The following is a 14,546-nucleotide window of genomic DNA, read 5'->3' as shown; positions in this document are numbered from 1 at the left end:
CTGTGTATCTGTCAGGAGGTAGAGAGGACAGAGTGATGTTCTGCAGGATATATCACTGTGTATCTGTCAGGAGGTAGAGAGGACAGAGTGATGTTCTGCAGGATATATCACTGTGTATCTGTCAGGAGGTAGAGAGGACAGAGTGATGTTCTGCAGGATATATCACTGTGTATCTGTCAGGAGGTAGAGAGGACAGAGTGATGTTCTGCAGGATATATCACTGTGTATCTGTCAGGAGGCTATAGAGAACAGAGTGATGTTCTGCAGGATATATCACTGTGTATCAGGAGGTAGAGAGGACAGAGCGATGTTCTGCAGGATATATCACTGTGTATCTGTCAGGAGGTAGAGAGGACAGAGTGATGTTCTGCAGGATATATCACTGTGTATCAGGAGGTAGAGAGGACAGAGCGATGTTCTGCAGGATATATCACTGTGTATCTGTCAGGAGAAGGAGAGGACAGAGCGATGTGCTGCAGACTTACACAATGGTTTTAGAGTGTAAGCTCTTGGGCTGGGTCCTCTGGGTTCTATGAGAGGCAAATATATGGATCTACTGCTTCAGAGAACTACTAGGCTCAGCATGCCCCATGGGATCTGGTTGGCCAGGCAAGCTGGGAGTTGTAGTTGCCCCCTCTCGAGCTGGCTCCTCCCCCTGGGGACCAGTCATGTGATATTACCTTCTGTATATGAACCCTTTCTCATCTGGATACATATATAATAAAACATGGTGTCACCCGCTCACCACACTCACCTAGAAGGTTCCCAGGATCCTCGGCTCCGGGTCATGTGACTGCAGGGAGAAGAGAAAACATTACCGATGTCCAGAGCCCAGCAAATCACTGCCTCACCGCAACCGCCACTTATAATGGAGCAGAGACGGGTATACGGCCACACACAGGGGACGGGTATACGGCCACACACAGGGGACAGGTATACGGCCACACACAGGGGACGGGTATACGGCCACACACACAGGGGAAGGGTATACAGCCACACACAGGGGACGGGTATACGGCCACACACAGGGGACGGGTATACGGCCACACACAGGGGACGGGTATACGGCCACACACAGGGGAAGGGTATACCGCCACACACAGGGGACGGGTATACGGCCACACACAGGGGATGGGTATACGGCCACACACAGGGGACGGGTATACGGCCACACACAGGGCATCAGCAGTTACAGCCACATACAAGTCAACGCGCCCCTTAAGATCAACTGAGTGTTAGGGTCCTATTACACGCAGCGATTTTTAACGATTAACGACTAACGATAAACGACTGCAAAAGAGATTGTTTATTGTTAACCTGAAATCGTTCACCATATTACACAGACCTATAGTCGTTAGTTACAATCGCTATTGCAATATTTATTGCGATGGTTACTATGATCGTTTATTACTTCTGATCCCAGAAAAACAATGAACAATGTGCAATTACACTGAACGATTAGTGAACAAATGCGGAACAGGAGCGAACGAATGCGGAATTACAGCGAACGATTAGTTTGCACCACACTGTATACACCAGGCATACTCCCAAAGGAGACCCCTACACTGTATACACCTGGCATACTCCATGAGGAGACCCCCACACTGTATACACCAGGCATACTCCATGAGGAGACCCCCACACTGTATACACCAGGCATACTCCCTAAGGAGACCCCCACACTGTATACACCAGGCATACTCCCTAAGGAGACCCCCACACTATATACACCAGGCATACTCCCTAAGGAGACCCCCACACTATATACACCAGGCATACTCCCTAAGGAGACCCCTACACTGTATACACCAGGCATACTCCCTAAGGAGACCCCTACACTGTATACACCTGGCATACTCCATGAGGAGACCCCCACACTGTATACACCAGGCATACTCCATGAGGAGACCCCCACACTGTATACACCAGGCATACTCCATGAGGAGACCCCCACACTGTATACACCAGGCATACTCCATGAGGAGACCCCCACACTGTATACACCAGGCATACTCCATGAGGAGACCCCCACACTGTATACACCAGGCATACTCCATGAGGAGACCCCCACACTGTATACACCAGGCATACTCCATGAGGAGACCCCCACACTGTATACACCAGGCATACTCCATGAGGAGACCCCCACACTGTATACACCAGGCATACTCCATGAGGAGACCCCCACACTGTATACACCAGGCATACTCCATGAGGAGACCCCCACACTGTATACACCAGGCATACTCCATGAGGAGACCCCCACACTGTATACACCAGGCATACTCCATGAGGAGACCCCCACACTGTATACACCAGGCATACTCCATGAGGAGACCCCCACACTGTATACACCAGGCATACTCCATGAGGAGACCCCCACACTGTATACAGTGTACTTTAGAGAAACTTTTCAAAAACCTCTGACAGATGTATGTAACATTGTGTAACAGTCCCCCCTGCGTGCCGCCTAATTTACCTAACCCCATAAACCCAGAGGAATCCACGACCGGGTGAGAAGTGCACAATAGTGTGTATGATGAGGGGCCGGTGGTCTGGTGTGTATGATGATGAGGGGCCGGTGGTCTGGTGTGTATGATGATGAGGGGCTGGTGGTCTGATGTGTATGATGATGAGGGGCCGGTGGTCTGATGTGTATGATGAGGGGCCGATGGTCTGGTGTGTATGATGATGAGGGGCCGGTGGTCTGATGTGTATGATGAGGGGCCGATGGTCTGGTGTGTGTGATGATGAGGGGCCGATGGTCTGGTGTGTATGATGATGAGGGGCCGGTGGTCTGATGTGTATGATGATGAGGGGCCGATGGTCTGGTGTGTATGATGATGAGGGGCTGGTGGTCTGGTGTGTATGATGATGAGGGGCTGGTGGTCTGGTGTGTATGATGATGAGGGGCCGGTGGTCTGGTGTGTATGATGATGAGGGGCCGGTGGTCTGATGTGTATGATGATGAGGGGCCGATGGTCTGGTGTGTATGATGATGAGGGGCCGGTGGTCTGATGTGTATGATGATGAGGGGCCGGTGGTCTGGTGTGTATGATGATGAGGGGCCGGTGGTCTGGTGTGTATGATGATGAGGGGCCGGTGGTCTGGTGTGTATGATGATGAGGGGCCGGTGGTCTGATGTGTATGATGATGAGGGTCTGGTGGTCTGGTGTGTATGATGATGAGGGGCCGGTGGTCTGGTGTGTATGATGATGAGGGGCCGGTGGTCTGGTGTGTATGATGATGAGGGGCCGGTGGTCTGGTGTGTATGATGATGAGGGGCCGGTGGTCTGGTGTGTATGGTGATGAGGGGCCGGTGGTCTGGTGTGTATGATGATGAGGGTCTGGTGGTCTGGTGTGTATGATGATGAGGGGCTGGCGGTCTGGTGTGTATGATGATGAGGGGCCGGTGGTCTGGTGTGTATGATGATGAGGGGCTGGTGGTCTGGTGTGTATGATGATGAGGGGCTGGTGGTCTGGTGTGTATGATGATGAGGGGCCGGTGGTCTGGTGTGTATGATGATGAGGGGCCGGTGGTCTGGTGTGTATGATGATGAGGGGCTGGTGGTCTGATGTGTATGATGATGAGGGGCCGGTGGTCTGATGTGTATGATGAGGGGCCGGTGGTCTGATGTGTATGATGAGGGGCCGGTGGTCTGATGTGTATGATGATGAGGGGCCGGTGGTCTGGTGTGTATGATGATGAGGGGCCGGTGGTCTGGTGTGTATGATGATGAGGGGCTGGTGGTCTGATGTGTATGATGATGAGGGGCCGGTGGTCTGATGTGTATGATGATGAGGGGCCGGTGGTCTGGTGTGTATGATGATGAGGGGCCGGTGGTCTGGTGTGTATGATGATGAGGGGCCGGTGGTCTGGTGTGTATGATGATGAGGGGCTGGTGGTCTGGTGTGTATGATGATGAGGGGCTGGTGGTCTGGTGTGTATGATGATGAGGGGCCGGTGGTCTGGTGTGTATGATGATGAGGGGCCGGTGGTCTGCTGTGTATGATGATGAGGGGCCGGTGGTCTGATGTGTATGATGATGAGGGGCCGGTGGTCTGGTGTGTATGATGATGAGGGGCCGGTGGTCTGGTGTGTACGCAGCTCTAGATATGGATTCAATTAGAGGAGGTTTATCGGTCTAATCCCACAGCTACTCTCCAGGGATATGGCGGGAATGCCGAGATGGAAGAAAACAAAAACATTCCACATTTACACCTAATAAAAAGGTATTAACACTGGAGAGAAAAAGCCAAGATGGGGGTGGGGGGCACGAGGAAGGTAAGACCCCGATAGCTCACTCCACAGACACATCCCCACTCAGTCACACACTGCAGGAGGGAACCATGTGCTGCAGACATGAAATCTGCTCTATCCTCTAGATGTGAACTTACCCTAAGCGATTGTTCACATGCAGATTCTTAAGGCCCTATTCCACGGGTCGTTTAGAGGAGCAATATCGTTCGTATTCGGCCGATATCGGCCGCTACGAACGATATTTGTCCCGTGGAATAGAGTGCAACGATCAGCCGACATCGTTCATGTCGGCTGATCGTTGCAGTCGCTTGTTTTTCAACATGTTGAAAAACAAGCGACTGATATAGCAGCGATCTGCTGCCGTCGCTCCGTTTAATAGGACAGTCGGCAGCAGATGCTGCTATATCCTATGGGCTGCCCGGACGATCAGCGATCCCCCGGGCAGCCCCCCCAGCAGCTCCCCGCCACCCCTCCCGCACTCACCCGCTCGCTGACGCCGCGTTAAATAGCGGCGGCAGCGAGCGGGGAACGAGGAGCAAACGAGCACTAATAGCGCTCGTTTGCTCCTCCAAACGACTCGTGGAATAGGGGCATTACAATTAACCTCTATAGAGAAGCTAAAATACGTAACAAATCTGCAGCCCTTCAGTCCTGTGTGAACAAGCTCTTAGGTTAAGTTCTCACGTTCAGTTTTAGTTATGTAGGAAAGAATCATGAATAGAGGACAAGTACAGGGAACACGTCTCCTCTTATTAAAGGGGGAATACAGCGAAAAAATTTTCTTTCAAATCAACTGGTTTCTGAAAATTTTACAAATGTGTAATTTACTTCTATTTAAAAATCTCCAGTCTTCCAGTACTTATTAGCTGCTATATGTCCTGCAGTCTTACAGTCTGACACAGTGCTCTCTGCTGCCACCTCTGTCCATGTCAGGAACTGTCCAGAGCAGCAGGAAATCCCCATAGAAAACCTCTCCTGCTCTGGACAGTTCCTGACATGGACAGAGGTGGCAGCAGAGAGCACTGTGTCAGACTGTAAGACTGCAGGACATAAAGCAGCTAATAAGTACTGGAAGACTGGAGATTTTTAAATAAAAGTGAAATACAAATCTATATAACTTTCTGAAACCAGTTGATATGAAAGGAAAAGATATTTGCTGGAGTTCTCCTTCTATGTGCTTAAAACCCCATCATAAAACCTGAAAAAGTGAGCCCCCGGCTACCTTTACCTTCACCATGGCTGCCAGGGGTCGGTGCTCGGAGATCTGACTCACTCCACCTGACAGCCGATTTATCCTATTCATGTGGTTATATCACAGCAGCTCTGCGGTTTAGTTACTTAGTTACATACATATCTGATCCATCTAACCTGCTGCGGATCCTGGACGTGTGAACGCAGCCTAAATCAGACACCGGGACTCACCCGAGCGATCACCGAGCAGCTCAAACCTCTGAAATCATGGCCAAGAAAAAAAACAACCCCCCATTCCCTACCAGGAGTGCTGCGGGATCTGATGGCGCTGTGTACATAGAAAGTTATTAATAATAGGATAGAAGGTTTCCTGCCCACAGACCTAATAACATGGGGCTCTTATAATAACTGAATGAGAGGAGACGCGGCTAACAGCCCCATACTACAGACTCCTCGGGAACTACAGACTCCTCGGGCACTACAGACTCCTCGGCACTACAGACTCCTCAGGCACTACGGACTCCTCGGCACTACAGACTCCTCGGGCACTACAGACTCCTCGGGCACTACAGACTCCTCGGGCACTACGGACTCCTCAGGCACTACAGACTCCTCGGGCACTACAGACTCCTCGGGCACTACAGACTCCTCGGGCACTACAGACTCCTTGGGAACTACAGACTCCTCAGGCACTACAGACTCCTCGGGCACTACAGACTCCTCAGGCACTACAGACTCCTCAGGCACTACAGACTCCTCGGGAACTACAGACTCCTCAGGCACTACAGACTCCTCGGGAACTAGACTCCTCGGGCACTACAGACTCCTCAGGCACTACAGACTCCTCGGGAACTACAGACTCCTCGGGAACTACAGACTCCTCGGGAACTACAGACTCCTCGGGAACTACGGACTCCTCGGGAACTACAGACTCCTCAGGCACTACAGACTCCTCGGGAACTACAGACTCCTCGGGCACTACGGACTCCTCGGGAACTACGGACTCCTCGGGCACTACGGACTCCTCGGGCACTACAGACTCCTCGGGCACTACGGACTCCTCGGGAACTACGGACTCCTCGGGCACTACAGACTCCTCAGGCACTACGGACTCCTCGGGCACTACAGACTCCTCGGGCACTACAGACTCCTCGGGCACTACAGACTCCTCAGCCACTACAGACTCCTCGGGCACTACAGACTCGTCCCCCACTACAGACTCCTCAGCCACTACAGACTCCTCAGGCACTACAGACTCCTCAGGCACTACAGACTCCTCGGGCACTACAGACTCGTCCGCCACTACAGACTCGTCCGCCACTACAGACTCCTCGGGCACTACAGACTCCTCGGGCACTACAGACTCCTCGGGCACTACAGACTCCTCGGGCACTACAGACTCGTCCGCCACTACGGACTCCTCAGCCACTACGGACTCCTCAGCCACTACAGACTCCTCAGCCACTACGGACTCCTCGGCACTACAGACTCCTCAGCCACTACGGACTCCTCGGCACTACGGACTCCTCGGCACTACGGACTCCTCGGCACTACGGACTCCTCAGCCACTACGGACTCCTCAGCCACTACGGACTCCTCGGGCACTACAGACTCCTCGGGCACTACAGACTCCTCAGGCACTAGGAACTTCTCGGCACTACAGACTCCTCAGCCACTACAGACTCCTCGGGCACAGGAGGAAACAAGTCACACAATGAGGACAATAAAGAAAACCTTACCTGCGGGGCGAGGAGGCTGGTGGTCAGGCCTGGGTGGCCTCCATGGCTCGCTGGCCACAGTCTCAGGGTGCTTGGACATCTTGGAAGGAGAAGATGCTTCTGGGGAGAACCTTGAGGTCTCCTCTTATCCCGCCCGGGAACTGCCTTATAGCCTCAGTCGTGTTACTTGAAATGTCCGAAAGGGATCTTTTTATGCCCCTCTTCCTGTATAAATCAGGACTGGGCTGGACAGATGGGAAAGGAAATCCTGTGTGTGTTTGGGGCTGATAAAGCTTTTCTGGTAGAACAAACACTTAAGGCTGCAGAGTCCTGATCACATTGTCCTCCATCAGGGGAGATGAGATGTTTGTTTGGAGAATGTGTCGGCCATGGAGGCCCAGCCGCTCTTCTACATGTCAGGTGTCCATCACCTTTCTAGGATTCCAGGAAGAGCTTGGTGCTCAGCTACACTGTGGTGGATATCCTCCATAGGTCACCAACCTGATCTGTGCTGACAGATGTCCCACGCCTGCCACTAGTGACATTACACCACCCCATATCATTGTACCCCCCTCCCACCAGACCAGACATTACACCCTCCATATACTCCCTCACAGACATTACACCCCCATATCAGCATACCCCCCCACCACAGACATTACACCCCCATATCAGCGTACCCCCCCACACCACAGACATTACACCCCCATATCAGCTTACCCCCCCACCACAGACATTACACCCCCATATCAGCATACCCCCCCACCACAGATATTACACCCCCATATCAGCATACCCCCCCACACCACAGACATTACACCCCCATATCAGCATACCCCCCACACCAGACATTACACCCCCATATCAGCGTACCCCCCACACCACAGACATTACACCCCCATATCAGCATACCCCCCCACACCACAGACATTACACCCCCATATCAGCGTACCCCCCACACCACAGACATTACACCCCCGTATCAGCTTACCCCCCCACCACAGACATTACACCCCCATATCAGCATACCCCCCACCACAGATATTACACCCCATATCAGCATACCCCCCCACACCACAGACATTACACCCCCATATCAGCGTACCCCCCACACCACAGACATTACACCCCCATATCAGCGTACCCCCCACACCACGATCATTACACCCCCATATCAGCATACCCCCCCACCACAGACATTACACCCCCATATCAGCATACCCCCCCACCACAGACATTACACCCCCATATCAGCATACCCCCCCACACCACAGACATTACACCCCCATATCAGCTTACCCCCCCACCACAGACATTACACCCCCATATCAGCTTACCCCCCACACCACAGACATTACACCCTCCATATACTCCCTCACAGACATTACACCCCCATATCACTGCTCCCCGACCTGCAGCTACAGACCCCACAGGATGCCAGGAAGCAGCATCAGACTTATTGAAGCTGTCCCACACGTTTCAGAAAATGTATAGTTAAATACACTGGGGCCAATATACAGTAGGTAATAAATCCTGCAGGACGCGAGGAAGCAGCATGAGGCTATGTTCACACACAGCAAGAGACCGGCTGTTCCGTGACCCGGCTGGTCTTTGAAAAGATCATTGCAGCCGATACTGCAGTACGAGGCGGATGATTTTTGCAGCCGCAGAGTTCTGATGCAGGCACATCCGTGCGCGCCTGCATCAGGACTCCCCACAGCACACTACAGAGCGAGCGTCCGGGGCCCAATGGGGAAGCTACCATAGAGGCAGGGTAGACAGTTGCTATGGGGCCCTTGCAGGAGGGGGGCCCGGTTGAGAAGGTAAGGGCGTCTGTCCTTCTGCTTAACATCTTATGTACTGCAGTGTGTAAGTGACCCAATGTTTACTTACATGCTGCAACACAAAAAAGGGTTAAAAAGGAAAATGTGCAGAGATCAATTGTTATCAGTGCACCAGCAGTAAAGTATATATAGATATACACGCAGTGCTTTGTGTTGTGCATAGGGGAGGTGGGCCCCTTAAAATGTTTTGCTATGGGGCCCGGTGAATCCTAGCTATGCCCCTGCTGGGGCCGCTCGCTCCATAGTGTGCACTGACAGGGTTTTCTCACATATCAGTTTTCTACAACACTGCAAGAGATCCCGGCCGGAGCGTATACCATGTGTATATGCTCCGTCCAGGATTCAATTGAAGGCAACGTATATTAACGGTCGTACTTTTAGGAAAATATACGTTGTGTGAACATAGCCTCAGTCTGTAGGGATCATAGCTCTGCACTAAAGTGACCAGCACCTCCTGAGCAAGAGATGATCATAGACTGTACTGCCCAGAAAAGTATCACACATGATAGGATTAGATACACAACTCAGCAGACCCTATCACATATTATAGGATTAGATACAGCAGACTGCATCACATGATAGGATTAAATACATAGCTCTGCTGACCATATCACACGAGATAAGCACAGTATCCCACATTATAGGATTAGATACATAGCTCAGCAGACCATACATATAACTACTAGATGGGTACAGTGTAGGGCCTAACTACTACATGGGGCACAGTGTAGGGGCAAAAACTACTATATGGGAGTGCAGCAAGGGGGCCTACCATATGGGGGCACATCATAATGGCCCAACTACTATAAGGGGTACAGTGTAAGGCCTAACAACTATATTGGGCACAGTGTGGGAGCCCAACTACTAAATGAGGTACAGTGTAGAGACTCAACTTCTATATGGGGGTAAAGTATGGGGATTCAACTACTAAATGGGGTACAGTGTGGAGCCCCAACTGCTATATGGGGTAGTGTGGGCAATTAACTAACATAAGGCGAACAGTGTGAGGGCCTACCTACTATAAGGAAACAGTGTAGGGGCCCAAATACTATATAACAGGGACAGTATGAGAACCTAACTACTTTATGGGGGCACAAAGTAAGTGTCAGGGCAGGGGAGGTAGGGACAAGACACGCCAGTGAGCCCTGATGCTGAGTCCACCCACTGTTCCTACCTACTTGCCTCAAACGGCCCTAGGCAGCCGGGGACAACCACAAAGGCGGTCCCTGCAGCCCGGTCCAGATCCCCATTGGACCGGTGCTCTGATTCTCCAGGCTGCAGACAGGCAGAGAAACACGGCAATCAAACAGACTTGCTCAGCTGCGGCAATCAAGGCTAGCAGAGTTCAGTGTAACTCTTGCATTGCCGGAAGCTGAAAAGCAATCGGATATGTCACACAAAATAAAAAAAAAACAGGCCCAGTTCACACCAGGCTACTGCACATTCCTAACAATTCCCTCCATCTTATGAGGGGCCTCAGGACCCTTATTGAATGGACCCGGCTTGCGTGCATGATATTGTCGAACCAGACGTGAAGCATGCATATCCTTACCAGAAACCCAAGTACGCTCCACTGATCCGAAACCTTTCCAGTGGACCATTTACTGTATGGAACCCTGTACCCCACAAGAATTAAGTATTTTCTCCACCTCATATTCCAACTTTCCCTGGATAACCAGTGGAGCAGGAGGAGATGATGGAGATACCAGGGGAATGTATTTTTTCAGGAGTGCTTTGTGGAATACATTATGGATTTGGAATGAAGCAGGCGATCTCAATCAAAAAGTAACCGGGTTTATTATCTCAACAATTGTCACATCCACGGCCGCGGCACATACCTCTCGCCGCGCCGCTGCTGCCCCACCTCCTGCTCTGTGCCGGGGTTCCTCCTCCTCCAGCTCCCTGTCAGCTCGACGGGCGCGTCCCTGTCTCCTAGGGAGCACGCGCGCGGGCTCTGCTGTAACTTAAAGGGTCACTGTGCCTTTAATTGACTGCTGCTCTGCTCTGAGACTCTCCTATAAATTGCAGCCCTGCCCCCACCACAGGTGTTGGAGCCTCTGCATGCTTTCCTTAGTGTGTAAACCCAGCTCTCCTGTATCCAGCCAGTGTATCCTGCCCCTGTATCCTGCCTGTATACTCCTCTCCGTGTATCCTGCCTATTGTTTCCAGCCTACTGCCATCTGCCTACTAGCCTCCAGCTGCACCTCGCCACCACCACTAGCAGCCAAGCCAGGGGTAGCGACCTGGGGGTCGCCTGCCGCAGCAAGTCCATCCTGCCTTGCGGCGGGCTCTGGTGAAGACCAGCGGCCCCTTAGACTCCGCTCCCTGGTGTGGCTTACATCATCGCTAGTGGTGGAACAGGGGAACCACAACCCCCAGTGTTACAACAATAGTGTATGAACCAATATACTTGGGTACCAGTTTGCCAGACTGCACCCTTAACCTCAGGTTCTTTGTAGAGAGCCAAACCTTTTCCCCTACTATGTACTGATGGCCAGGTATGCGTCTTTTATTAGCATGCTTTTGGAATAGTTCTTGGGCTTTGACCAAGCTCTGATGAGCTTGGGCCCAAACTGTGCACAGTTTCGAGAATATATAGCTTCGGCTGAGGGGTTAACTGATTCGGCAGCGCGAGTAAAGGAATACCTAGGGTTAAAACCATAATTGCAAAAGAACGGTGATATCTTAAGTGAGCGCTGCTCATGATTGTTCAATGCGAACTCAGCTAGAGATACAAAGTCCCTCTATTTGTCTTGGGCATCAGCCACAAAACATCTCAGAAATTGTTCTCGTTCTGAGACTGGTTGATCCTCTTCGTCTGCCCATTCGTCTGCGGGTGGAAGGCAGATGAGAAGGACAAGGAGATACCCAACCGCCCACAGAATTCTCTCCAAAACTTCGCCACAAACTGAACAACCCGGTCGGACACAATATTTTCAGAAATACCATGCTGGCGCAAAATGTGATTAACAAATAGTGTAGCCAGAATACGAGCATTTGGTAGTTTGCACAAAGGGATAAGATGGCACATCTTGGAAAATCTATCCAAAACTACCCAAATGACAGGGGCAAGTCAGTAATGAAATCCATCTAGATATGTGTCCATGGTCTCGTAGGCTCAGGTAGCTGGTGTAATAACACTTAAGTTGGCTCTGAGGGACCTTGGACAGGTCTCACATGCATCAATAAAGGCCTTCACATATCGGGCCTAGGAAGGCCACCAGTAGTGGCGCGAGAGCAAGTATTTTGTTCCCACCACCCCTGGGTGCCCAGCTAACACAGAGCCGTAAATCTTCTCCAAGACTTGGAAACGGAGGTTAGGGGGCACAAACAGTAGCGACTCTGGAGTGTTCCGGGGTGGCAGGGACTGAGACTCAGCGATTTGAGTTACCAGATCCGGCTACAGAATTGCCACTACCACACCAGGGGACAAGATGGTATGAGGTTGGATCCTAGGCGTGGTCTCAATGTCAAAGCTGCTGGACAGAGCATCAGCCTTGACATTCTTGGAACCAGGCCGGTAGGTTATCTCAAAATCAAACCTAGTAAAGAACAAGGCCCATCTGGCCTGGCATGGTGTGAGATGTTTGGCTTGGTCCAAATACATGAGATTTTTGTGATCAGTGAAAACCACTACCTTATGTTTTGCTCACTCAAGGAAGTGTCTCCATTTGTCAAAGGCCATTTTTATAGCTAACAACTCTGCCTTGGAGAACTTCCGAGAAGAATGCAACGGGTCAGAGGTTGGTAGGAGCTGCAGACACTGTAGAAGCTGCAATAGCACAGCTTCTACGCCCACCTCGGATGCGTCCACCTCTACTATAAAAGGACGCTAAAATTCTGTCTGAATCAGCACTGGAGCCTCTGAAAAACACAGCTTAAGCCTGATCCGCCCCCTTTTTGGTTAAATCGGTAAGGGGTTTAGCTATGAGCGAGAAGCCCTTAATAAATTTCCGATAGTAATTGGAGAAACCCAAGAACCTCTGCAGAGCCTTAAGGTTATTGGGTCATTCCCAGTTCTCAATGGCTTGGACCTTAACCTTTGTCCGGCTGACTAGGTACAATTGTACCTATTCCGTTTTAAAATTGCAATAATTTTTTTTTCAAAAAGTCGTAGAGGGCTGAAATTTAGTGACATCTCTGCAGTTTTGGTCTGGAATATATCTGCCGAATTTCAATAAAATATCTGCACCGCTTTCTGAGATAAGGGGTCGAGATATTTTTGCATCCATAACAAGCTGCATAGGTACAAATGCCCTCATATATTTGAAAGAAGATATTCCAAGGAAAAAAGAATAATATTTTTTTTATGATAATAATGCTTTTTTATTATTATAAAGAAGTAAATATAAAAGAAAATGTAAGAAACTTTTTTTCATTGATTTTCTTCGCAAGTAATACATGTTGTCTTTGCTACCGAGTGTTCATCGCAAATGGGTTTCACACAAACCATACAAGACTTTCTAGTCTTACGTTGTTTTCACCTCAGGTCTCGGCAGACATGGCACTACCAACAACAGGGGAGGGTCCACGACTACCATGAGGTATTTGAGGGCCAGCTGCTGCTTGCGATGCTACCACAATGCATCGTCCAAGCACCATTTCTACTGCACCTCGAAGAAAATGGTTTCTCAACATCATTTGTTTTGTACTATGATCTTCAATTGCAGGCATACACAGCTGATTTGTGAGATCTTTCAGGAACTTTCTTCGTTGATCCTTTGTCCTGAAGCTTGGATTGTGTTCTCTGTAGACGATGTAGGATGCTAACCCAGTGACGTCAATCATATTGTAGAAAAATGCCAGAGGCCAACGTAATGTTCGTCGTTTCACATTGTACTCTCCCAACATTTTATCCATAACATCAACTCCGCCTTTTGTTTTGTTGTAATATTTTATTATCTCTGGCTTGGCTGCTAGTGTCTCTTCAACTTCTCCCGTCATGTGCATAGATGATAGAAGCACGACTGATTTGTTCTTCTTTGGTACTTATGAACAGACTGTTGCATCATGATTGTAGGCACAATTTGTCGAGTTTACAGGCCTTTCTTTGGCAGGCTGCATGTTGCTAGGTAGGAACATTTTGTTTTTACTCACTGCACCAACTAGTGTCATGTTCCAGGAGTTCAATACCTTAGCTAGTTCCATGGTTGTAAAGAAGTTATCGGTGGTGACATTTCTTCCAGACCCTTTATACAAGCTCACTAGGTCCAATACTGTTCGTTCACCAATGTTTCCCAGTGTAGAGCTGACCTTGTAAAGACGAGTCACAAGCCCAAATAATCTTTATGCCATATTTAGCTGGTTTTGAAGGTATATACTGAGTTAATTTATACTGGTATATACTGGGTAAAATATGCACATGAACAAAATAATGATTATATCTGGGAAGAACAGCATATTTGGAGCTGAATGAACTTTAGTTTCCGATACCAAGTAAAGGAGAAAGTCTTCCCACAGTGGATTTATATGAAGGTACAATTGTACCTCTGCAGCCTGTTAAGGTTGTAAAATTATGCAGCCTGACAAAGG

At 50.1% G+C, this 14,546-nt stretch overlaps 1 protein-coding gene across 5 annotated transcripts in view; it reads right to left on the bottom strand.

The window, feature by feature from the left end:
• EGFL7 (EGF like domain multiple 7) overlaps positions 1-14,546 on the bottom strand; it is a 204,911-nt gene that overhangs the window by 21,205 nt on the left and 169,160 nt on the right. For 3 of the 5 annotated variants that reach the window (XM_069943974.1, XM_069943977.1, XM_069943975.1), the window contains exon 7: positions 755-793. Coding sequence is in view for 2 of the 5 variants with exons in the window: in XM_069943977.1 (XP_069800078.1) it covers positions 755-789 (35 nt within the window). In the remaining 3 variants the exon portion in view is untranslated. Of the gene's footprint in view, positions 1-754; positions 794-7,191; positions 7,635-14,546 lie in introns of those variants that run through there. The other 2 variants (XM_069943976.1, XM_069943973.1) reach the window with 2 other exon arrangements.

Source organism: Dendropsophus ebraccatus, chromosome 10 (assembly GCF_027789765.1).
Source record: "Dendropsophus ebraccatus isolate aDenEbr1 chromosome 10, aDenEbr1.pat, whole genome shotgun sequence".
Taxonomy (NCBI): domain Eukaryota; kingdom Metazoa; phylum Chordata; class Amphibia; order Anura; family Hylidae; genus Dendropsophus; species Dendropsophus ebraccatus.
The sequence above is the reverse complement of the archived record's forward strand: the minus strand, read 5'-3'. Positions and strand labels throughout refer to the sequence as shown.